At 40.0% G+C, this 26,960-nt stretch overlaps 1 protein-coding gene across 2 annotated transcripts in view; it reads left to right on the top strand.

Annotated features, from left to right (window-relative positions):
• LOC308412638 (receptor-type tyrosine-protein phosphatase N2-like) overlaps positions 1 to 26,960 on the top strand; it is a 228,846-nt gene that overhangs the window by 41,443 nt on the left and 160,443 nt on the right. For both annotated transcript variants that reach the window (XM_080907154.1, XM_080907155.1), the window contains 5 exons: positions 2,130 to 2,502; positions 4,079 to 4,399; positions 4,965 to 5,005; positions 12,852 to 13,225; positions 23,842 to 23,928. In XM_080907154.1, the coding sequence (XP_080763280.1) occupies positions 2,130 to 2,502; positions 4,079 to 4,399; positions 4,965 to 5,005; positions 12,852 to 13,225; positions 23,842 to 23,928 (1,196 nt within the window). The remainder of the gene's footprint in view (positions 1 to 2,129; positions 2,503 to 4,078; positions 4,400 to 4,964; positions 5,006 to 12,851; positions 13,226 to 23,841; positions 23,929 to 26,960) is intronic.

The following is a 26,960-nucleotide window of genomic DNA, read 5'->3' as shown; positions in this document are numbered from 1 at the left end:
TGTTCATGAGAAATAGCTAATCAGAAAGAAAAGGTCGGTTTAAGTTGGGGTCTGTTTGACAGTGAATGATCTGAGTTGCACCAAGGCCCAGTATACTGTGAATCATGCAAAGTTCCTCTTGTAGAGTCCAAGTGTGAAAATATGGAGCTGTTAATTCACCTCTATACATCAATTATCAGTGTGCTAATTGAAAGGATTCAAAAAAGCCCAAAAGTAATGAAGCGCAAATGACAGAATATCGCTGAAGTGCCACATAAACCTCAGCTCCCGCTGGTCCTGTTCTCACATTTGAAAACCGAAGAATATGTGAGGAATTTGTTTTTATCCCAATGACTGCATTTAGCCTCGACCTCCATTCGAGGCCACCTGGCTCAGTTTGAAAAGAAAGCGTGCACACATACAGTGCACGCTCGCACAACACGCTGAAAGGACACAAACGCGCACACCTTCACAGCAGGTGGTCCGCTGTCATCCTTCGCTGTCGCTTCTTTCTTGCTTCTCTGTCCTAACTGATGACTTCTCCCAGCTTGACCGTTATGAGGGAAATAATACCAGCCGAGAGTTCAGGAGTTCACCGCTCTAATTAATAACTCAAGGCGCGACTGCGTCCCTCTGCTGTGCCTGCAGAGGCCTCTTTCCAGCTGGGGAATTGTACTGAGGACCAAGCGAGTACGACTGCGTGGAGCCTGCAGGCATCGCTTGCAGGCTCATGGCCTTTTCTATCCAGGTTCACCTGTTTGGTGGCAGCCAAAAGGAGCTGGAGGGTTGAAGGGGCCCTTCGGGTACGAGTGGCATAAACATCACCAACTGAGGGATGTAAATGAATAAAGATACTGCCAGCAACAAATACCAGAGGGGGCCTCGCACACACAAATCATAAAGAAGTATGACAACTGTGAGGAACGGCTTATGTCTGTATTGTTATGATAATTTTGCCGTTACTCAGGCTTGTGCCATTTCTGTGCTCTTAGGTGGGCGTTAATGGAGCCGGCAGTGACAATTTGCTTTTGTTGTAGCTGATGGATTTGTTAATATGATTGCATAAATGGATTAATAACTTTTTTCCCCCAAAAATGGCCTTTTTCATCTCAATAATCATTTTTGTTCAAATGAAGCCTTTAATAATAAAGCAAAGTGCTTCTTCATGCATCCAGATACTCTCTCTAAATCTAGTGGAAGAACAAAAACAAGAAACGTTACATTTAGATGTTTTCAGCAAATGCACATCTATTTAATTTTGCATACATTTTGTCTAGAAGTAAATTGGCTACACTAACACGAAGGTTACTGGATTGGTGGTGTTATAAAGAAAGAAAAGCCAAAGTGTGTCGAAAGAAAAAAGGCAGGGTGCTTGTGTTTTGTACTTTGGCGTCAGGATGGTTTGCATTCTTGTCACATACAGTTGGTCCCATTATTTTAGGACGTTGTCTCAGCCTTAAACGTGTGACGAGCAGATGGGACATTTTCTTGGATCCAGCATCTGCATAAATAGTAATTCTGCATGACTCATATTTTTTGGTCAGATTTTTTTTCTGTCGCAGCCAGTTTTTTGTCATCATTAAACATCGGACAGAGGGATGACTGGGAATGAAGGGGCTGGTGAGTGAGATGGTTGGCATCTTAAAGTTCTAGGCAGCAGGAATGCTCAAGCAATGCAAAGTAATTATAATTTACTTTATGCTTTACTTTGCAGTTATACTTTGTCCCTTGCGGTCTGTTTATTTCGAGGTCTAATTATTTGCTCTGAGACATTACAACATATGGTCGGGAATTTTCAGGCTTTTACTTAAGCTCTCTATAGTTAATGGAGTTTGGATGATTCACATTTCATAGCCTCTCAGTTCATCCATTGTGTCAAACAAAACATTTGAGGTAGTTTTCCTTTAATTCCACTCCCCTTTTAGGCAGCTTTCTCCTGATTGGCTGCCCCTCACAAACAGCAGGTGGGTGGGACTTTTATGCTCACATCCAGAGTCGTGTTTTGAAATGACTGTATTAGGGGCATGCACTTCTCCTTCAGCCACAGTGTGGCTGTTTCTCAGAAAATAGAGCAAAAGCTCTGCTATTGGAAAGCTGGTGGAAGTGTCTTCAGCATCAGTGTCTTTGTACAGTATGCTTGTGTTTTCCAGAATGACCGTTTCCAGTCCGGCATCCCTGCAGAGCTTTATCGCTCCAAGCCCCAGATTTCAGCTCAGAAATCACCTCCCTCCAGCTTCTCATCTCTTTCATCGTTCCAACCCGTGCAAAAGCAGAGACCACCAGCCAACCAGCTCCTCGCCACGCAGGCTGAGGGTGACCTTCTCCTGGGCGCCCTGAGGCAGTATCTCTCCGGGCATGCGTCCCTTCACAGTGGGGGAGCGAGCCCATTCGAGCGCCTGAGGACGTTCTACAGCAACAGAATAGAGAATTCTGGGCTCAAAAAGGAGACCTCGAAATCCAGACTTGTGAACATGGGAAGGCCTCAGGGGGCCTTACCCAAGGACCCACTCACGTCTGTTGATGGTATGTATTTTACCCATGATGGATTTCATCATAGTCTGCAGCGTGTTTGAGATGCAAAATTCCAGGCAGGACGTCTTTCACTTTCAATCGTATCTCTTACAACATGTAAACACACACATGTTGAACTGTCAGTGTTGCCAGATATTACATAATTTTATTACAAGCAACAAGGAGAACCTGTGAGTTATGGCTTTCTTTGAGTGGACTGAACCATGCAGAATACCAGAAGTGGTGCCAGGAAGTTAAGAGAATCGTTCAAAGTAAAGCAAATTTGAATAGAAATAAGGAAATTGTAGCACAGCGTGGTTACACTTAGAATCAGATAGCATGTTTCTGCCTTAGCCTGCTGTCAGACGCTGGCTGGGTCTTCATTATAAGGAAGTTATTATTATTTCTTTCTTTCTGTGGCTACACTGAACACACAGGGCTTGTGGTGAAAACCACATTGTACTCTTTTTCCATAAAGATGAGCATTATTTGCATGACTTTGGAAAAACTAGCTCACAGCAAGGACCATTAAATAATTGCTATAAGGCTTTCAAAGTTAACTCAAAGGTAAACTTAATCACGTGTAGTGCGCCCAGTTCTTATGATAGTTGTAGATGTTCAACTTTCATTTTTATCTGTGCATTAAAACCTGCACACACTGACAGGCCCTCATACTTTAACTTAGCAAACTTGTTAGCGAACATGAACTCATATAAGCATCCAGCAAACAGAACAGCATTAAATTTAGTCCAGTGTCCACCTAATGAATATAACTCTTGTATCGATTCTCTGTGTCTTTTTTGAGTCCTGAGGGAAATATCTGTCTCCTAAATTCTCCACTGTGTGCTCACTAGCTAGCTAAATGTCTGCCTGCTGTTTGGTGCTGGTACACAGGGCTTTTCTGATGAAAACAACTGTCTGCTGTGGTTGCTATGTGATGCCAAGTAAATAGTAAATAAGTGGACAGCTATACACCAAGCTGAAGCTCGCTGTAAACCTGAAAGGAGCTCCATAAACAGCTTTAGCTTCATTGCTACAAATCACAGCTTTCACATCGTCACAGTAAGATACCTAAAAATATTTAATGCTGAGATCAGAAGAGAGACAGCAGACATGAGAAGTGAGACTATTGCCTCTAATCTAAACTACATAACTGGTTTTAATGGGGACTGATTCTGCTTTTTCTTGTTTTCTCTTATAAATACACGATCATAATAAACATGTCCAGAATTTCAAATAATGCAGCCACTATGCAATCCCAGCAATCTATACACTGAGGATGTCATGTCAGACACACAGCTCTCCCACCCACCTGCTGTTCAAACCTTCTGGTCACGAGGGGCAGCCAATCAGAAGGAAGCTGGCTTAAAGCTAGTAGAAAGGCAGTTAAAACAGCTTGTTTCTGACAGAGGGTAAACTGAGTGACTTAACCAAAACCCAGCACAAGATCAATAAATATTATTTTGAACTATGAAACATACAAGTCCAAGAATGCAAACATGGAGCGTGGAGTTAGAATATTTGGTCTGCTTTAATGATAATAATTTCTTTGTCTTTCATTGTTATTTTACTTCCATCTCTCCTCCAGAGAGGTTCATCGAGAACGTTTTGAAGAATGTTGACAGGCAGCATGTGGACATGGATACGCTGACACCGCAGGATTTGGACCAGCTGTCGAGCCTGATAGCTGAGGCTCTACAGGTAGTTGATCAGGACAAGGGACTAAACAGAGGCCTGAGCCGAATGATTGGACCAGGACCGAGAGACCTGGAAGGAGAGATGAGTGATGGAGAAGAAGAAGCAGAAGAAGAGGAAGAGGCGGGGGAGGTTCCTAGGGATGAGTTGCTGGGGAATGCTCCTACCCTGAAACCTCAGGAGAGCACTCCTGTCGCACTGGCAGCACTTCAAGGTAATTTTATAGTGATTCGTTTTGTTTTTACGCAATTAAAGTATTGAGTAAGCGATGGAAAGTAAGTCTATAATACATGCATAATTGTGTAGGCTGGATTAAACAAAAAAACGGAGCTCTCAAGTTGCCACAAGAGTGCAACATAAAAATCAATGTGAAAATAAATAAGCATCCTGTGCTCAATGCAGAACATAAACCCAGCCAGTGTTAATGGTTTATTGTCCACTGAGGCCACTCAGGCTTTGCATGTTTACACAATCACTAAAAGTGCTCAACAGATAACTAAATGATTAAAAACTGTGGTCAGAGCGCAGTGGATATGTTATTTATGTACGTTTTCTAGTGTTTTTTCAGCATCAGTGAAAAATAAATTTACACAGGGGTGAATTCAGATCAGTAAAATATTAGAGAATGGTGAATTTGATTTAAGGAAATGGCCTTGAAATTTGGCAGCTTTTAGCTCTGAATGAATTTTTACATGAACCACCTCTTTTTCTGTCTTTCTGCTCCCGCTTTGAATGGAAACACAAATGTATCAATATGATTATTCTCTTTCTCCCAACAGAGCGTCACACGGAGACAGGGGAGCAAAATATGCAGGACAAGGTAAGCAATCAGAGTAGCAGAAAGGGAAGACTTAAATGTCAAAGCCAAGGCTGACATTGTAAGCAGTTATGTAATTTATTAAACAAGGGAATGAGATGAAATTTTGCAAGGGTGAAATCACTGCCCAAAGAATTTATCTAGAACTCAGTATTCATGCGAGAGAATGAACTGCCGACAACAAAAAACAAAATCGATCAGGTTTTAGTCCCAAAGTTTTATTTGTTATACTGCTAGTATGCACTAATAATATTCTTTTTTTATTTATTCAAATAATGAAGACAATCTTCCACAATAAATCGGACTGATATGAACATGTGCATTTTTTAAGGAATCGGGAGAGCAGTGGATAAATGAGTGAGTTGGAATTAATTAAGGCTAAACAAGGTGAACTCGTAACAACGACGCTGTACTGATTCAGTCCTTTATACTGTAAATTGAAACCTGGGTAAAAAAAAAAAAGTAAACTCATTAGTGTATTTCACAGATTTCTTTTATTCAAAGCAGTGGTTGAAATACTAGCATGTATAGTAGAGAGATGTGTGTCTAAAAAACCAAATGTGATTCTGCTATAAAGTTTTAAAATTTCAGCGGATAGATCACCAATAGATACTTAATTGTTTCCAAGAGGAAATTTGTCTTGGACTCTACTAAACTACTAAGCTACATAATAAAAATAATTATGACCAGATAGAGGGGCGATTATAAGCTCTCAGCAAGGCATCAGTCAGTATGTGCGTTTGTTCTGTTTAAAATTCCTCCTGATAGAGGCAACAAAGGATCTTTAAAGCCAATTTCATTTGCACTTTGACAGAACCTTGATTTTAATGACAGAGGAACATCTTAAAGTCAATGCATACCTGATTACAATCTCTGATGAAACAGAGGTTTTTTTCTTCACCTCCAGACAGACGTGAGAACCAACCAAATCAAGAAAGTCCTGTCACGAAGGACATCAGAACGCTCGCGGGTTATGAATAACCAACAGACTGTGATGTGTTACACACTACTAACCAGTTACTTTAGTGCTGCATTTTAAACAAGAAGACTTGTGCATGCAGAAATGCTTTAGTTTGACATTAAATGGATCGTGGCTGATTTAAAAGCGGAAATTTCAATCTGTTAAAAATGTGAAAACCCTAAAACAAGCTAATTTTTTTTTCATGCATTTAAAATGTTTGTGTTGTCCAGACATGTGACTACAGCCATGACAACAGGTCATCACGGCAGTTTGTGAAATAGTCAGAAACTCTACTGATTTGTGTTTCTGAACACGAATGCCTTTATTCCATCTGTCCTGTTTCATACTTACTGATGTATGTATGTAGATATATTAGTGCTGTCAGCATTAATCTCGTTAAAATTACGTTAATGCCATTTTAACTAGATTAACGCGTTAACGAGCTAACCGTGCTAACGAGCTAACTGCGCTAACAAGTTGACGCCATGCAGGCCCATGCACAGGGTGATCTGCGGTAACTTGTTAATGGAGATTTTCCAGATTAATGCAGTTATAGCATTAACGTAATTTTAACGAGATTAACGCTGACAGCACAAATATATATATATATATGTGTGTATATAAGTGTATATAAATGAAAAATATTCACTCTTTCCTTATATCTATCTATATATCTATAGATCAATATATATATATATATATATATATATATATATATATATATATATATATATATATATATATACACACACATATATATATATGTATATATATGTGTGTATGTGTATGTGTGTGTATGTATATATATATATATATATATATATATATATATATATATATATATGCACCCCTAATATATATATTAGGGGTGCAACGATATTCGTATCGATATTGAACCGTTCGATACAGTGCTTTAGGTTCAGTACGCATATGTATCGAACAATACAACATTTGTAATTTATTTTATCAACTTTCCTTCTGACGATGCTGTCTGTGTTGAGCGCTCAGTGAATCTGCGTTCGACTACTCCGCCTAGGCTGCACTGTCGAGCGCAGATCTACTGAGCGCTCCACACAGACAGCATCCTCAGAAGGAAGAGCGCAGGGCAAGCTAGCAAGACAGAAGTTAAGCTCTCCTTGGAACATGGACCTCCCCCACCCTCATTTAGATCTGGCGTTTGGAATTATTTTGGTTTTCATGTGACGTATGACCCTGAAGGTAAGCCAGTCATGGACTAAAGTAAAACAGTATGTTGGATGTGCCGTGCAATGCTCAATTACATGGGTGGGAACTAGTGTGTTAGCGCAGTTAGCTCGTTAACGTGTTGGCCGTCTAGCCCCATGCACGGGGCGGTAGCTCGTTAACTGAGATTTGCCATGTTGTGGCGTTAAGGTCATTTCAACGAGATTAACCTGAAAGCACTAGTGGGAACACAACGAATATGACTGCACATTTATGCCGACATCATCTTAGTGCAAAGACAAAAACAACAAGCATGCTACTAACTTTACCCGGGTCATTTAAACAGCCGTTAGCACATGATTCTCCTTATATGTTTAATATGCTGCTGAGAATATAGCCCAGAAGAAGCGGATAGTATAGCTTTTATTTTGGAAAGAGACATTTCTCTGTAATAAACTCTCTTTTCCAAAGATGAGTGATTCCTCAATCAGATACAGGGCTCGCAATATCACTAGCCCGACGTCCTGGGGCTAGCGATTTTTTTCAGTCGGGCTACCAAAATCTATCTCTTCCCTGCCCGTCGGGCTATTGTAGGAAGGAAAATATATGTCAATGCTTTTGCATTCTTTCGGAAATGTAGCTGGGTAATTATGTCATTGGCATCGGTGAGCCACTGTCAATATGTGACATATTGAAATCGCGTTTGAATTTGCGCTTGTTTTTTTGCTTTCACTTTGCAATCGTGCGAACTGTGTATAGAGAGCGACAGCACTGATCTGTGAGTGATGATAATTTGTGCACCAATTCCTCTGACATCGTCTTATTAATCGTTAGCTTACTACACAAACATGACAAGTGAAATCTCCCGCAGCAAGCTTAAACATTTGAGAGGTTGATCGCGCAGAGAATCGCTGAGCTTATGTGAGTGCGTGTGTAAAACCAGCAGCATATATATTTTAGTTCTGCTGAGCCAAATAAGACAGGTCAGGGTGAAGAAGTGACAGCCAAAGAAAAGCTTACCACAAAACGGAGAAGTTATGACAAATCAGACTATAAGGCAAAAAGAAAGTGCAGCTTTATGGTTTCATGGACAAAAGAATTTCTGTGGCTGCGATATGACGAGCTAAATAACCAGGGCTGCACATAAGTGGTCCACAGGTGCGCATTCGCTGTCAAAATAAAAAATACGCACAAGGGTTAGGGTTAAATTTAAAAACTGTACTTTTGAGTTAAAATGTATATTTATAATTTTAATAAATGACAAATTAAAAAGGCATGAACATTTTTTTTGTATCGAAAAAATATCGAACCGTGACACCAAAGTATCGAACCGAACCGAACCGTGAATTTTGTGTATCGTTGCACCCCTAATATATATATATATATATATATATATATATATATATATATATATATACCGTATTTCCCGGACTACAAAGCGCACCTGAATATTAGCCGCACAAGCTAAAATCAGGGGAAAATCCTGTTTTGTACATACATTAGCCGCACCTGACTAAAAGCCGCAGGTGTTTCAATGTTGACTTATCATATGTAAGAGAATATGCACAAAGCGAATTGTCAGGAAAGAGATGGCTGTTTGGAGACACATCTCTTTTATTAATATTTTGAAAAACAAGTTATGGGTACATATTTGCACAACTTTTTAGGTATATGTACAAGTAGCGGTAATTACAAGTACGAAACATGTGCTGTGCTTCAAAAACGAGTAACAAATGTAGTACATAACAATAACCTACACACCAGAAAAATAGATTCAGACTACCTTTTAGGCTCAGGTGGATGGATGGATGTTTTCACACTTTTCCACGCTGTCAGATTCCACCGGTGGAGTTGAGCATAACTTGCTTTTCGCAAGTTTATTGCCGCACACCATCCACGACTCCCGCTGAACGTGTAGCGCTACTTTGAAGTTTGTTTTTCGAGCTACTTGTACGGCACTATGTTGCCTGGCGGATGGACATGTGACCAACATACCACTCTTGAACCCCGATACTGTGTGTCTGATCACATGCCCTTCCGCCAGGCAACGTAGTGCCGTACAACAGCGGAACAAACAAAACAAATCGTCTTACGATATGACAAAAATCAGGGACAATCCATAGAAAAGCCGCACCTGACTAAAAGCCGCAGGGTTCAAAGCTTGTGCAAAAAGTAGCGGCTTATAGCCCGACAATTACGGTAGATAGATAGATAGATAGATATAAGGAAAGAATGAATATTTTTCATTTTTACAGAATGCAAAAATTCCACATTGACATTATGTCATTATGTGTCCATAAACACAAACAAATACACAACTTTCCAATCCAGAAGACTGATGTTTATCACACAGCTTTATGTCAGATAACATGCTGACACATAACTAAATGCTGCACTACCTTTAGAGCAATAGTTATCTATTGCTGCAGTGTTTGATAAAAACCCATTCAGCTTAGTGAAAGGGATTTCGTGACTGTGGGACTGTTATTCATTTGTCCATATATCTGACTTTACAAATAAAATGTAATATGTCATTTTCAACTACTTTTTATTTGTGTTTTGTAGCGAAAAATATATTTATGATAAGATTTGCTGAAATCAACGCCGGAATAGAAGCAACGTCTTCTCTGTGCTTATTTCTTGTACTCATTTCTTATTTTGTTTCTGCTCGTTGAAAATTCCCTCCAGGCTGATGCATCTTGCTGGTCCCAAAAAACAATTTGAAGTTGCAAAGAAGATTGTATTTCAAAGTGCTCAGAGACAGAACAAACTATGTTTTTAGCTCACATGGCATTGCTGCTGCAGTGAGATGTAGTTCTTGACAAGACGAGCAATTACCCTGAAGCTAGGACCAGAAGAATAATAGCATATTAAAACCCTATTCAGCATAAGTCTGACAGGGTGGCTGTTCTTTGATTCAAGGCAATTATTTCCTCATGCCTGTAGCTGCAGATCGCCAACACGCTAATGTCAGCAACAGGAAAACTCCCACAAGTTCAGTTTAAAAGAAAAAGAACTTGATTCAATATTGTTTCATTAGACACTTAACAGCCACTTCATTAAGTATGCCTAACAGCACACGGTTGCTGCAAATTTGTTGGCTACAGACAAATTTCCCATTCCACCACATCCCGAAGGTACTCTATTAGGTTGTGATCTGGTGACTGTAGAGGCCATCTGAGTACAGTGAACTGATTTTCATGTTTGAGATTAGTCACATGGCACCTTATCTTGCTGGAAGCAACCATCAGGTAGGCTAAACAATGCTCAGTGGATACTAAATAATCAAAAATGTGCCAAGAAAATAACTCCCACGGCATTAAACCACCAGTACCAGCCTGAACTATTGGCACAAGGTAGGATGGATCCATGCCCGGATCTCTGATGGTTTGGGGGTGCATTCGAGCCATTGGAATTAGCAGCTTGCACATCTGGAAAGGCACCTTCAATGCTAAAAGGTATACGTGGGTTTTAGAGCAACAAATGCTCCCATCCAGATGACACATATTTCAGGCAAGGTCTTGCATATTTCAGCAAGACTGTGATAAATCACATTCTTCATCTATTATTATCACACCATGGCTTCGTACAGTTTTAGAAGAGTCCAGGTGCAGAGCTAGCCTGCCACTAAGTCCAGATCTTTCAGCAACTGAAAGCAATTGTAATGAAATGAAATGAAAATAGGAAAAAGAGTACCCTGGACTGCTGAGCAGCTAGAATATTATATCACACAAGAATTGGATAATATACGTCTCCCAGAAGTCCTACAGCTGGTCTCCCCATTTCCTAGATGTTTATGGACTGTTTTTAAAAGAAGAATGGATGCTGCACATTGTAAACATGGCACTGTTCTTACTTTTTTGAGACATGCTGCTGCCGTCAAATTTAAAATGATCAGATGTTTTTTCTTAAAATTGTTAACTTTCTCAGTTTACACATTTGATTGGATTTATTTTCTGTGTCCCACTGTGAATAAAACATAAGTTTATGGGATTTGCAAATCATTGCACTGGCTGGGAGCAGTGCAATTTAACTAGAAAAAGCACCACACGGATTCTTTCCGTTATGATACGGTTAGGGATGGGTACCGGTGTCCGGTGCCATGATGGCACCGGTTCTGACATAAACGGTAGTAACCAGACCGAAAAGCAGCGCACATTTCGGTGCTTTTTTTCCTGAGCTGTGATACACTTCTAGCCAATCATTTTACGTTTCCGAGGATAGTAGGCGGGTCCAGGTACGTGCGTTCTTTTATGCAGAGCTACGGATTAAAAATGCCCAAGGCCAAGCGGTCAAAAGTCTGGCTGTACTTCACAGCAAAAGATGCAAACTCAGCAGCCTGCAACAAGTGCTTTAAGCTGATACTGTGATACTGTCAAAGGAGGTAACACCTCAAATCCGATGAAACACCTGGTGACGCATAGCGTTTTTTTAAAAAGCCCAGAAATGCGCCGTATGATAGCTTGCTGCGAGACCTCACACCGAGCGCATCTACTGTGCGTGGGTTGCCTGTTATCGGACCCGGAGTTAGCAATATCCCCCAAAAAACCCGAAGAATAGAGTCCTGGCCCCTGGCCCTGCCAGTGTAGCAGAAATGATGACAGATGATGATGCAGCAGCAGCCGTTCTTCTCTGCGTGAGTAGCTTAATGTTGTTAGTGTGTAATTTACGTTGAGTAGGCTAACCACGTTATTACATTAATGCATGTAAGGTGAACTAGCAAACATCATCATAGCTACATGCGGCTGTCCTCTTGTTTGATGGCAGATACTCCCTTCACCCTGGCCAAAAAGGCTAAAATGACCAAAGAAAAAGTGGAAAACAGTTAAACATGAGAGGTTTTGGACAAAGTTTGTGTTTTTTCCATTGTTTAAGCACTGCTTCCAGCCAAGAGTGATACCATAAATCCCCTATAGCTGCAGAAAAGGCTAACATTGTTATCTTTTTACAAAAAACCAGCTGAACATGAGAGGTTTTTGGACCAATTTTGTGTTCTCCATTCTTTAAGCACCGGTTTGAGCACCGGCACCGTTTCAAAAGTACCGATTTGGCACCGGTATCGGATAAAACCTAAACAATACCCATCCCTAGATACGGTTGCTACAGACGTTGCCTCATGTTCTTTTAGAGACACTATGTCTTAAGTGTCTTAAGCTTAAAATTGAGCTCATTAGTCAGGTTTGTATTTTTTTTAATTAGGTGTCTGAAATAAATTAAGTTCTGTGTAACAGTTGGATCATCTACTGTCTTACCAGGCTCTGTGGTGCAATGGATAGCACATTGGATTGCTATTGGTTTGTGTCAGATGAAATTCAAAGATTGTGGGTTCAAGTCTCACCAGAGTCACTTTACTACAGTGAGGGGAGAAACTTGTTCCTGCTACACGGAAACCTAGTTTTGGGGTGGCTGTGTGTAGGTCAGGTGGTAGAGCAGATCACCCACTAATTGTAAGGGTTGGTGGTTTGATCTGTCTGCTCCAGTCTGCGGGCCAAATATCCTTGGGCAAAATACTAACCCCAAGTTGCTCTCCGATTAACCTATGAGTACGTAAGAATGTTAGATAGAAGGACTTACATAGGAAAAAAGAAAGTGAATGGGTGAGTGAGGCAAGTTGTATAAAGCGCTTTGAGTGCGCAGTTAGAGTAGAAAAGCATCATATAAGAACCAGTCTATTTACCCACGATATTTCATTGGCTCTTATTTCAGACGGAGAGTGGCAGCCTCTTCACCAAGCTTCTCGCCTACCTTGACAAAAGTTCCTTCACCGGACCTCCCCCAGCTAAAAACCATTATGACGATGCCAGTCAAACACCCAGAGGGCAGCAGGTGGGGCTGGAAAACGTCCAGAGTCGGACTAGCGAAGTAGGGGTGGCGGTGCAAAAGAAGGATACCACCCAGTCTGTAGAGGAGCTGTTGGAGGTGGCAGGCTGGATCAAGGAGGTGGCACCCCCTCCTGCTTCTCTCGTGTACGATGAACCTCACAAGAAGACGATGCACGTTCCTGAGCTACAGTTGGACGTCAAAGCCAGCAAGATGAAGAAAGATGATGATGTCTTTGGCTATGTCATCACCGACACAGAGTGAGTACAGATTTAATGATGAACATGTAAAAGGCAAACTGCAATTGAATTTTGAAGGAGACATATTTGAAAATAAGTGGATGAAAATTAATGGGTAGGTGGATGGATGGACAGTATTTGAAGAGTAAAAAATCAATCAAAATTACAATTCACTTTGCATTTATCATTTATTTTCAGGTGAAATAAGTACACTTTTACTGCTTCCAGAAATTAGAAAATAATATAAATTAAAAGGGTAAGTTGCAGCCAGGTGCTGTAATGAAATGGAGCTGATTAATTGATCATTAGAAAGTGTGACAACTACTTCTATTAAAGCCTCTGTAGCATTCAGGCGTGTGTTTACACAGTGCCACGGGAGATGCTGTTTGAGCAGATTCACCCCAAAGTCAGATTGTGCAATGCTTAGAAAAAGTTCCATCTCAGACTCAATAGACCTCTGTTAGAATATTCAATGTTAAAGTTCTTGACAGTAAAATTAGAAAAAGACTGAAGAAGTACCCGTGGTTTGGAAGGGTCCCCTAGGAAAACTCTTTACTTTAAGAAGAAAATGGCAACATGGTTTAGGTTCGCAAACCACAAGACTTCTGGAACAGTGTTCTTTGGTTCAAGGAGACCAATGCACAGTGCCACAGCATATCAGCAAACACTTCATACCAAGTGTCAAGCACAGTGGTGGAGGTGATTTGGGCTTGTTTTGCAGCCACAGGACCTGGGCACCTTGCAGTCATTGAGTGAACAATGAACTGTGTATGTCAGTGTATTCTAGAGTCAAATGTGAGGCTATCTGTCCAACAGTTAAAGCTTGGCCCAAACTGGGCCTTGCAGTAAGATGATGATCCTGAGCACATTAGAAAATCTACAACAGAAAAAGAAGAATTAGGGTTTTGTGGCAGCAAGTCCAGGTCTCAAGGTTCCTGAAGTGCTGTGCATAAACAAATGCTAGGAAACCTCACTGAACTGAAGGTTGGCTTTTTCATGGAAATTTCATAGCATGTCAAAATAAAAGTCTAATAACAGAAAGCCAGATGCTTGTTCAGTTTGAAAGGCAACATGTTCTAACTTATGAATCAATGTTTTTTAGTCATGTGGCTGAAATCCAACTTAACTCTGCCTTTATGTAGGTCACCAATGACCCACTTGGATGTTGAAGAGGTTGGAAAATGTAGAAAGTAAAATTTTTTATCTCAATTTTCAAAATGCATATCTCGAGTCTAGAGCTTATACAGAAACTTTCTTTCACCTTTGTTTTGGGTAATCCACAGTAGCGATCAACCAGCTTTTTTCACAGTAGGTGAAGAAAGAAATGTGCTTTCCACGTGAGAAATTGCAAACCCTCGTTCTTTGTCCCTGCAAATTTTACCCAGAATGCAACAAGAGCACACTGGGCATCTTTTTCCTTCTTTCTTACTCACACAAAGGACAGGGTCGTTTCCATATTGATTCCTCTGTTCCTCAAGTCTGAGGTTGAAGTTCTTTAGAAATCCTCTTTCCTGTGTCTGGTTTTGAAACTCCTTCATGCTCGCCTTTCAGCTGAAGCGGGTGTAATTCTGGCTCAAGGTCTTTGGCAAGTCTCTTTCTTTTTGTCCTTGTTACTCGACACTCTGAGCTATACAACAGAAGAGCCTTAAATGTTATGTTATAGAGAAAAAAACATCTCTGGGATGTTGGTGTGGAGGTCCTACTCAAGGCTTTCATATGCTGAATGAAGGAGTTTTTATTTAAGCACAATATGATGTCCGTTTTAGTCCAAGCTTTTTCTTTGTACTTACTTTACGTTACTCAACTGTAGCATACAGATCATTACAGTATAAATAGGAAACCTAATTTCTAATCACCATGGTCTTCAAAAGCCCCATTCAGTAAGGTTGAATGATTCTTCTTTACCCATAGAGCCGCTTAGTGTCACATCTGCTCTTGAGAATCAAATGTATTTATGTTTTACAAGAAAGAGAAATTCTAAATTAGATGACTTGTGTTTATGAAGTGCGGAAAAATTTCAAGGCAATAAAAAGTGTCAAATATGCGAATGCAAAATTAAATGTTGCAATGTTAAGGCGCTTTGGTTGTAGCTCATGAGCACCAATCGATCGTCAATCTTAAGGTCAGTAGTGTAATCCCCGGCTCCCGTGGGCCGGTGCGTTGAAGTTTCTCTGGGCAAGATCCTGAATGCCAAAGTGCCCGCAGTGTATCCGTCAGGGTGTGTGCATTATAGTTAGAAAACACTTAAAGACCTTGTAGTGTAAAGCTGCTCAATTACTTTTCTATTTACCGTTCAAATGTTATTCCTCTCCTCTCCAAACAGACCTTTGATAACTGAAGTAAAAATACTGTGACTTTAGCTTAAACAAGACTAGCCTCAGCTACGGCTGCTTTCCACATGTGAGAAAACCTCTTGGTGCTAAAATAAAGCGTTATTTCTTAGTTTTGTATTAAGTGTTTGATTTAGACTCACCTGACCTCCCCATACATCATACACAAGTATAAACATTGATAACACAGGACAAATGTGTGTACTACTGACTGACAGATTTATTACTTATAATTTGTTGCTATCTGCAGACGGTGCCTCAAGGTGGGGCTGCAAAAGGATACCTTTGTATCCCTGCGACGGCTGCAGCATCTAACAGTATGAGATGAAAGATCTTATCAATGGGTTAGATTTGTATTACTCTTTGTTTTCTGTAGATTCTCTTAACATTTTAACTAAATATATGGTTAAAAGAACAATTACAAAGCACCGGGTTTTCTTCTGTGGAGCCAGAACCAAGTTATTTTTTTTAATTTGAAAAAACTTTAGCTCACAAAAGCTCACAAAAACTACTTTGACAGTGTTGCAGAAATTCTGACGGCAACCTTTAACATCATGGTTGAGCTCCTGTAACTTTATGAAACGGGCTCAGAGGCTGCTTTGCTCTGATCCTAGGTGAACAGCTGGAAGGTTTAAGATGTGTTCAGTCACTTTTGCACCGCAGATGTCAGAGTCTTCAGTGTACTCAGCAGATTCCTCTCTAACCCTTTACAGTGACTCTTCAAAGTGACTCTTGACATTTCTATGAGATTGCTGAACGTCAAAAGAACACCAAAGTTGTCCTTGACAGTTCACTTTGTGTCAAACCTCTTCTTGAGAGTGAAGTGCAGCATCAACCACAACATGGAAAAATGCCACTTCGCAATGTGCCAGTAAGAAAAAGGCCCTTGAAAGAATGTCTTCTTGTGAAACAAGCCATCTTCTGAGCCAGACTAGACTCAGTAGCCACATCTTTCCCCACAGCTTTTTGTTTGAGCAATGAGAAAACCTTGGACATTTTTCCTTGCTACGTCTGACTACAGGGACAGAGTGATGAAAACGAATGTATTAAACCAAACAACAAGCAGAAGATGATAAAAGCAGAGGAATGCAGTGAGAGTCTGGGCCACCAGTAGTCATCTCTAGCTTTTAAAGAACATCTGATTTGTGCTGCCAGGTACCTGACTGCTCCATGTCATACTGTGATTTAGCAGTAAAGTCAGCAAGCTTTAGGGTTTCTTTAGATCAAAGAATCCAGTAATATCTCTTGATACTTTTTAACTAGTGGCAATAACAAAAACTATGTATTAACACCATTTAATGTTGATACATAATTCACAGATGCTTCTTGTTTCCTCAAACATGGTTGCATACAGTACTGTGCAAACACATCATTTCTCTGAGGTGACATTAGACATTAGGGAAATGGGAAATACATGCAGCAGTTTATTGAAACATGTAAACACACATGGAAATATGGTACAAAAGAAAGTCATTAATTGGTATGACCACATTTGTTCTTCAGCCTGAACTCTGGTTCTTGAATTAGGTGCCTTTTTATTCTTGAATGATTCACAGATCAGTGTTAAGTAGCTTAATAAGACATCTTTAAAAGATTACAAGAAAGTCTGGATGCTTGGAAGCAAAATACTAAGAAATAAAGACTTTTGCTCAGTACTGTAACTCCTTCAACACTGCATTAACCAAAGGCACACCTAACTCATAATTTAAGAACTCGCAGTAAAATTGTTTAACTCAACAACCATTTTTCCTCTTCACTTTAAGCTGGGCCGCTGAATGGCTGTGAACTCTAGTGAATGCATTGCTGAATTTGAGGTTGTTTGAATAAACGTTTTTCATATTTTGGCTTAAAGCTACTGAAATGCTCCGTACTGAGGTCGAGTCCCTCTCCAAAACAAAGCTGTCACAGTAGGAATAAAAATATATGAAATGCAGGGCCACATGCGAAACAAGATCGATGTGATGACATTTTGGCGCAGCGTCTGAGGTGAAAGCTGATAGCAGGAGCATCCTGGTGGTTTTAGAGTATCATCTCCTCCTGTGGCCTGGGGAGGGGAGGAAGAGGAGGAGGAGGAAGAGGAGGACAGGGTGATTCATGACAGCTGGAGGAAAACACCTGGTGCTCAAGACGCACACACACACACACACACACACACACACACACACACACACACACACACACACACACACACACACCTGTTTTCATATCTTAGTGAGGATATCTGATTGACATTATGCTTTCCCTAACTCTAAGCCTAAAAAATGAATGCCTAACTCATGGGGACAGGGACTGGTTCCCACAAGTATAGTAGCGTGCCAATTTTCTGTCCGCACAAAGATGTCTAAACATGTACTCACACACACACACACACACACACACACACACACACACACACACACACACACACACACACACACACACTCTAATTAGTACTTTGATGTAAAAATATGCATAAAAAGCTCCAGTGTAATTCCTTTAATGATAATCTATAATTTGATGATTTGATGATCAATTTCCAGCCAGAATTTGTTGCCTTAACCTGAACCTGTTATCTAACTGTTATCACGAGTAATGTTTCCAATTACTCGTGATACAAGTCAAAATCTCTGTAGACCATCGGAGGTTTCATTTTTTAATTAATTTTTTAGTTTTCATTTTCTGTTGGCCCCATATGTATTTATATGTTATATCCAGAAATTCACAGAAATTGTTTATTCTGACGTCTCTGTTTCTATTTTTCATGCCGCTGACTTGACATTTGTTCCGTCTTACCGACAGCATTCTCCTTAGTTGTCATTATTACTGATCAGACTTAGGCATGACAGTCTGCCTGTACTGGTTTTCTCCTGATTCACTCTCATGTACTTGCTGAGGCAGCTCATAGTAGAGTGATCAGTGGAGAAGCCCTGAAGGGAAGGGATGTCTTTGATGTTTGAAGAAATAGCCTTGCTTTTGTTCAGTGAAACCTCTGGCTTTCCTATTACTACATGCAGCAATCCTCTCCTCAGGCGCTTCTGTCCCCAAACAACAGGAATCCGACTGGGGTCTGCAGAAGATGGATAGATCATATTTTCCTGGTGAGCAATATACTCTGGACTACTCGAATAATGACCAAGGAACCTTTATTTACACGTTGGAGTGAAAAGCAAGTGTAACTTTCTCCATTTTGGACCATCTGTTTCCTGGAAGTTTAGTAGTGTCCAAATAGTTTGTCCTACACATGTGTTATACTGTGTGAGAAAATACTCACAAATACACAAAAAATGTTTGCAGGAAGATTAATTGATTTTGCTGTGAATAAACTAAATATTAGACATTTAAAAGGTTTGAGAGGTTTGAACTTAGTAGTACTTTGACTACTCTCACGCTGAAAATAGTTATAATAACAGTTTGAATAGTATCAGCATATGAATTTGATATTCGTCCCCTGTATATCACCAGTAGTTACCCTCCTCTACCTTCATGCATTCTAAGTAGACTGTTACTATCTTTTGTAAACAATGATAAGGCGAGAGCATTGTGTGGACATTTAGCAGTACTGTTATAAAACCTGGTGGTAAATGTTGTATTAATGCTGCCGATGTAGCTTTGTAACATGTGCATTACACTTTAAAATTGATGCTTTTTAAATTTTAAAGTCCTTATGCTCAAAATAAAAAACAATGCAGCTGTTGATGGATAAATGGATTGATGTGAAATTATATTGCTATCTGAATCTGGAAAACACGGTGCCAGCTCCTGAGTTGAGGCGTATAGTACCTGTCAAGTATCCATCCCTCCCTACTGATGCTTAAAATGGAAAACATAATTTGATATCCAAATTCGTTTTTTCTTGTCTAATAAAACATTTGCACAATGTCTTGTGCTAACCCTGCGCAGTAGATGTTGAGACATGAAAACAATGACCACTAGACGAAAGGTCATCAAATGGGGTTTATACTCAGGAGTCCATGGATATCTTCATTAAATTTCATATTAGATCATCCAGTAATTGTTTAGACTTTTTTAGAGTAATAGAATTCAGGGTAGCACAGAGAATAATCCTGTTGTTTTTGTGTATTTGTGCAAAAGTTCCTTCTCAACTTTGGTAATTATTGCCTTTGGATTCAAAGTCATTTGTCCAGCTGTTGCTCCATCAAAAAGCCAGATCATCATCAGATGAGCAAGTACAGGCCTGTACTTGCTGCTGTACTGTTATCAGTTTCCATTTTCCCTGAAATTGTGTAAGAGTGAGATGGAAGGAAATATAGAATAAAAATAATCAAAGCGTCTCTCTGTGAGAAGAAATCCTGCCGAGGCAGGCTGTCGTATCTGAGTGGGATCATAACCCAACACCCTGCATGCTGCAGAGCTAATGTAAAAGCTGCTGTGAGGTCTCCATTGTAGCTATCAACACTCAGGATCTGCAGGCAGAGCGATCGCTGATGTCAGATCTGAAGCAGCTGCTCTGCACAGTGAAGACTGACTCAGGCTGTGGGCTGTTGAAGCTGCTGTCTGCTCTCCAGGCTGAGAGGGGAGACAAATCACAGGCTGTCAGTACATTTTCATACATAGCAAGTCTCATTTTTATTAACTGTAATTCAGCCACATTCAGTCATTTTCTCTTATAGTCAAAGAAAACAGTTAAACTCATGATCCCTAAGATGTTAAATTCTGTAAACAGCTGCAATTTATTTATTTTTATTTGGATTTGACTCTGAAGCTGACAGTCATATTTGATCATAAATGATTGTTTATTTGGTCACATGTCCAGTGCATGTGAAATCATAAGGCTAGGAAGACACCTAGAGTAAAGATTTTAATATGGAGTAAACTAAAAATGATGAAAGAGAAGAAAACATTTTTTGGTTGAAATCCAGCAAGTGTTGGACATCAAAGTTCAAGATGCAAGGACGGAGACAGCTGCTAATTTTTGTAATTAAGTGCATTTAAAAATTGAGTGATTTGCACAGTTTGCAGCAAAACTCTTTCTCAGCTTAAGCTGTATTTCCAGAAATGTGCAGATATCCTGCAGATGTCTGGAAGCGTCTGCTTTCCTTGTTTGAATTCCACAGAGGAGACTTAGAGGAGGTCAGATGAGTCCACAACAGACAGCAAGCAATTAGCTTGGAGTTGGGATATTGAGCTTTAATTATGGTCTCACAGATGCAAACACATGCCACGCACAACCTCTCCCCGTCCCATTGGCCCTAAGCATGCACAGAGGCTTTGGTAATTTAGTGCTTAATTTGTTATTCCCTTATTTCGCTGCCATTATTCTCACGGTTTGGTGAAATGTCAGTGAGTTTCCCCGTCTAAATTTTACTACGTTATCATCAAAAGCAAAACTATGTATTAAAGAAGAGGTCATTTAAAGCCAAATTGATGTTTTCGTGTTTCTTAACCTGTCATGAGTCATGTCTGTATCCCGTTATATTCTTGTTTTATTTTGAAAGTCTTGTTTCTCTGTTCATTGTGCTTAGTGTCACGATGTGATTCCAGTCAGCTGGTTTTCCAATGTGTTTCCACTTCCTCTGATCACCCTTTGTGTGTACCTTTGTGTGTATTTAGTTTTTGTGTGTTGATTCAGTCGTTGCCAGGTCGTCTGTTTGGTTTCACGTCATGTCTCAGAGTTCTTCTTACTGATCAGGTTCGTGTTCGGTTTATTTCAGTTCCATGTCTCTCGTCACAGTTTTCATAGTTATTTAGTTATTTCCCAGTTTAGGTGTCAGGTTAGGTTTTGCCATGTTCACGCTTGCTTTGTTTTTGTGTTCACGTTTTATCAGCCAAATGAACGGCTCGCCTTTTGTTTAAACTCGGTTCCGTCTCCTACCGTGTCTGCATTTGGGTCCCACTATTCACTCAAAACACAGTCAGCTCCCTGCTGACCGGGACATAATTGACATTGCATGCTTTTTGGATTGGCATTTCTGTTGTCATAGCATTGTTTCTTTAACTACACCTTTTGTGTCTGTGTGCTTCGCCTGTTACTTCTAGTCACATCCTATTTTATTTTGGTAATTTGTTTTCCTTGTTGGTTTCCTTCTGGCTTTTTCCCTCCTCAAAAATTTGCCTTTACCTGCCTTTAATGGCTTCACCTGTGTCACATTAGTAGGTATTCTTTAGCCTATTTTTGCCTCACTTATTTCCCTTGTGCTCCTTTAATCGTTTAAATCTTTTCTTTAGTTTTACCATTTTATTGAATTAGCTTTTGTTTATTCCCAGAGTGTTTAGTCACCTTTTGTTTGTTTACAAAAAAGTTTTGGATTCAACGTTTGTTCCTTCACTCACTCATGTCTGCATCTGGGTCCTCATTCTGATATATCAAAACATATATATCATAACATGTCTAAGAAGTTTTCACACTATTAATTTGTAATGTCAGACACATAAGGCTGCACAGATGGCATTCTCATTTATAGAAGCATAGATGTTTCCTTCTTAAGTTACTTTAAAAATAAAGAAAAGAAAAGTTTGCTTTTGAAAATATCCAGTAAAGAAATTTGTGTTGGGAGGATTACATCAGCTTTACTTGATTTAAAGTAGTTAAAATCTATTGCTGTAGAGTATGTGTCAAACAGTATGAGCCAATGCCATTAATATGGCTGTCTATCCAAAAATATGCATATATGCCAGAACAGCAGATCAGGGTTCAGGATGAAGTGTTTTTCTCTTCTTTTAGATCGAGGTAATCCTCAGCTGTGAACAAAACAGGTCGTTTTTGTTGTTGAATACTGCCAAAGTAATTTTATGTGCTAGAAAATGCTGTAAAGCATAAAATGATGGAGCGGGCAGTGATATCAAGCTTTCTGCCTGTGACCTTTGTGACCTCTTCAGCGTTCACCTCGCTGGCAAACGGCACTTCCCACCTCTCTATCTCACACTTATCTGAACTCACCTGGGAGCTTTGTGGAAAACTGCTTTTGTCTGTATTTTCTGGTTCAGTCCTTCAACTAGTGGGTTTAATGATACAGTGATATGTCTGGAGAACTTCCCCATGTCCAGTATGTCTTATAGATCAGCGGTCCCCAACCCCCGGGCCACAGACTGAGTCATTTGGTACCGGGCTGCGAGAATTGAGGCTCGGGTGTGAAATTTATAGTTTTCAGGGTTTTTATCATAATTTTTTTAATCGTTTTATTGTTAACTCTGTTTCCCTGGGTCTTGTCCCGTGTGTTATGGGTAAGTCTTCTTCTTTTTTGGTACTGGTTTTATTTGTTGTATTTATCCACAACACGGTCCGTGAAAATATTGTAGGACATAAATAGGTTGGGGTTGGGGACCGCTGGCATTTAACACTTTGCTCTTCATCTCCATACTATTTACGCTCAAGTTCTCTGCCATTCACTTGCCTTAAGAAATGTCAATTAAACATTTATCTTCAAAGAATTTACTTTTAATTTTCTCTCATTTCTACATAAACCAGTTCAAGCCTTACCTATTCTGATAGCTTTGCACGATTCATGCTTCAGAGTACTCTTCAGCCCCTTAGTTCACTTTTTCTAAGACTCCACTAACATGGGCTGAGGGATCAGTCAGTGACCCACTGGAAACCAGAGCGTGCTGAAGAAAAATGTGAATTGCTGGTGGCTGTTTGCAGTTACTGTGAAATCAATTGCTGAAGCACCAGTGACATATTCCTAGAGACTAGTCAATAACCCCACGACAGGCTGTCTAGGGGTTGCTGGCAGTTGCTAGGTAAAACTGGTTGTAAAGATTTATACAGTGTTGTGCTGGAAAACTTTCCTTTAGTCACAGATTACCTGTAGTTTGCATGAAAGATCCCGACTTGTCTGCAGCACTTGCTCTGCTTAGCGAGCGGACATAAACCGGAAATTGAGACTGTTCATGTTTGCAGATAAGTTGGTGTCTTCCTTTCACGGAATGGCCAGCTGAGGCATTTAGATGCTAATCAAAGCAATCACAAAGACGTTATTTTGTGCACCACAACCTTTCGGATCAACTTCACCTAAACACAGCCAGCAACCTCCAGCAACCACTCATCTGTTTACACCTTTCTTCTGATTGGCTCCTCCTTGCAAAAAGATGGTTTTGGTGGTAGATGGGCGGGGCCTATGTGCTAAAACCTACAGCTGTTTGTCTAAAATAACCATATTAGGAATATCACCAGTGAAGAGCAATCTACAGAAAATAAGGAAAACCTTTAAAATTACCTGATACATCACTAGAAGGAAAAATAACTTGTTTAAAGCCTGTTTTTAAAAACAAATTGCACAGTAAATTGCACCTGTTGTATGTTTAACTTTTAATTTCTGATCCCTTCTTCTCTTCCTGCCCTGCACTCTTCTTCTTCATCGTCATCATCAGTGGGCTCCAGACAGACGACGGCCTCCACCTGATGAAGATCCTGGCTAGAATGGCGAAAATCCAGATGACTGATTTCGCTGAGCTCTCGTATGTACATCTGTTTTTTTTTGTTTTTTTGGGTTTTTTTTTTTAATCTTCTGGTTACACAAAGCAGTGCACTCACTGTGTTAATGCTGCTTTTTCTTACTGGAGTCTGGGGTGAAAATCACAGTCTAACCTAATGTGATTTTTTTTTTTTCTCAAAGCTTAAATATTTCATTTTCACACTGCATTAAAGGAATATAAAAAGAACCACAAACTGGCACGTTTACTGCATTTGAGGCTCTTAATAATCCGCTCCTATTGAGAAATGATCAAGTCACACCTGTTCCAGTTCGGATGCCAATAAAGAAAGTCTGTTTACAACAGAGCTAGAACACTGGAGGTGACACGTTTCCTGCATGCAAGCAAAAACCCTGAAATAGAAGCTGAACACTTTCTTATTGAAATAAAGCCTGTCGTTCAGTGATCCAGAAACAACTTAAGGCTTCACATCTAATCACTGCAAGTTTGTGGAGTAAATATTTCTCCCAGTCTGATTCACTGGTTTAAATAATGTGTCGATCATATCTTTAAAAACGGAGCAAGAGAATACCACGAATTGACTGCAAAGTTCTTGCAACTTGATCATCAAATCTTAATCCACATGTTGAACCTCATGGTAAGGATATCCAGCCAAGTCGGGGATTTGTTCACTTCTTTTCTTCTTGATAAAACACTTTAAGTCTCAGTGCTCAAATTTATCATGAGCTGCACCACAAAGATCTGATTTAAGCCCCCATTTATTTCCATTGTATATTCTGCCATTAGATCACATTAGAAGTTTCAAAACCATTTCCAGTAATCTGTATGCCGATGACGCTCAACTGTATCTCTCATACAAACCTTATGAATTATCAGTTTTAGTTGATTGGTTTAATGCAACTAATAGTTGGATAGCAAATAACTTTTTGCAGTTTAATGAAAACAAGACAGTCTCTTATTTATTTATTTGCTCCAATAAGTATTATTCAAATTGGACAGTGTCTGGGCTTTTTCTCATTCACTGTAGATGCTAACGCAAAGAATCTTGGGTTAGCTTCCATCTTTGACTTTTAAGAAATAGTGCTAAACTCAGGACTGCTGTCTGAAAAACTGAACTGGAGATGCTCGTTCATGCCTTCATCCCCTTCCACTTAGATTGTAGTAATGCTCTGTCTAAAGCAGGGGTGTCCAACTCCTGGCCCAAGGGCCGGTGTCCTGTAGGTTTTAGATCTCACCCTGGGTCAACACACCTTCAAGACATGTTGAGGAGGTAATTTAGCCATTTAAATCAGCTGTGTTGGATCACGGACACACCTAAAACCTGAAGTTGGACACTCCTGGTCTAAAGCATCTAATAATCTCCTCCAGTCTGTCAAATTCTTTTGCAAAGGTTCTTATGAATTCTGTCATGTCTTACCATTGTTAAAGCATCTACACTGGCTTCTAATCAAATGTAGGTGTCAGTTTAAAATCTTGATTCTTACTTTTATGGCCTTTATGTCCAGACACACCCAGCCTCCCTTCCGCTAAAGATGGAGCAGTGTGTGTTAGCTCGAGACAGATGATTCTGTCATGTTCCTTATCATCAAACTACTGTAGAAGACAAGCGAATATTGGATTAATCTGAGCAGTACGAATCCTAGCTGGGAAGACATTGTTGTTCTGTTTTTTCCATCACTAACCACTGTGTCCCTGAGGGGTCATTTGACTCATTTACCGGCATGGTTTAGCTCTTTTACAGGTAAATACAATGATTAATACAACTTAAAACCAGGTCCTTATTTACCCCTTACTACGAAATCGTCTCAAACTTGTAACTATCCCCACTACCTGCCTAACTCTTCATTTTGCTTATCTTTAAACCAGTTCTTCGCAGTGTGTCTTTGTTAACGAATTTGTCCTCACAATCCAGGTGCGCACACCCACAATTCAAAGCCTCAGCCATGTGTTCTGTTCTAGAAGCTAAAAATAAAAACATTTAAATGCTTACGATGTCGTTTAAAGCTCTCTTTGCCCTGTAATGTAGCGGCGCCTCTGGACATGTAGTCCTACCAGCTGTCAGGCAGCCAAACCGCTGAATAGAAATGAGAACAACATCAAGAAAACACTTCAGTATTTTTCAGTTCAGCAACACTTCAACCTTCTAACAAACCAGAGACCGTATGAGCAAAGATCTGTAGATGAGTCACAACATCCATAGTCTGCTTTACCGTCTCAACAACAACCATTTCGTACCTGTAGGCTGGAGTGGGCAGCAATTTTCTCAAAGGGCGAGCATCACATACTAAAACTCTTCAAATATTCCCAGTAGAAGATGAGCAGCGTCGGCTGCTCCACAGTTACCCTCCAGCATGACGGATCAGAGAGGGCAAACTGGTGGGATCAAAGCAGAGTGGCAGAAAGCATTAAAATCAGAAGTGGGGGAAAAAAAAGGAAGGGAAAACAGTGCCCTTACAGACTAGGAACCCAAGGACGTCGCCTTATTTTCATTCTGTCAACATTTTTTCCTGCTCTGAGGGGGTAATAAAGCAATGAGCGTTGTTGGTCGACGGTATTGACGTGTTAGAGACGAGCAGCCGTTGACTACAATCATTTATTAATGAGAATGAACTCTGCCTGAACTCTTTCTCTCCATGTGTCTTTCTGTTTTTCGATCATTCTGTTATTCGTTTCTCCGTCTTTGCCTCTACCTATTCCTATTTCGTCTTCCCTCCTTCAGGTTTCTGCTTTCTTAGTTTGTCTCAGTCTGTATGTCCTTTCTATATTTCTGTAAGTAACTTTATGCCCCCTCAGCACCTCCTCACTTTCTCTCCCTCCCTTTCAGTCTTTCCCCTCCACAGGTGACTTTGCATGGAGTATCAATTGAATTCTCAATGCTGTGAGCTGCAACAGCAAAACAATTGCTACTGTGGGGGTTTGGATATGAACACACTGTTGGGGATTATAGCCAGCCTACAGACGGTGTTTGCTGTATTTTATCTGTGAATAAACATGTGTCTGGTCACAGTTAAATAGGATTTTACAGCCTGAGATTGATCATTGAAATGTGAAAATAG

The sequence above is a fragment of the Rhamphochromis sp. 'chilingali' genome, assembly GCF_963969265.1.
Source record: "Rhamphochromis sp. 'chilingali' genome assembly, chromosome: 16".
Classification (NCBI taxonomy): Eukaryota; Metazoa; Chordata; class Actinopteri; order Cichliformes; family Cichlidae; genus Rhamphochromis; species Rhamphochromis sp. 'chilingali'.
Note: the sequence above shows the minus strand (reverse complement) of the source record. Positions and strands in the feature narration are given on the sequence as shown.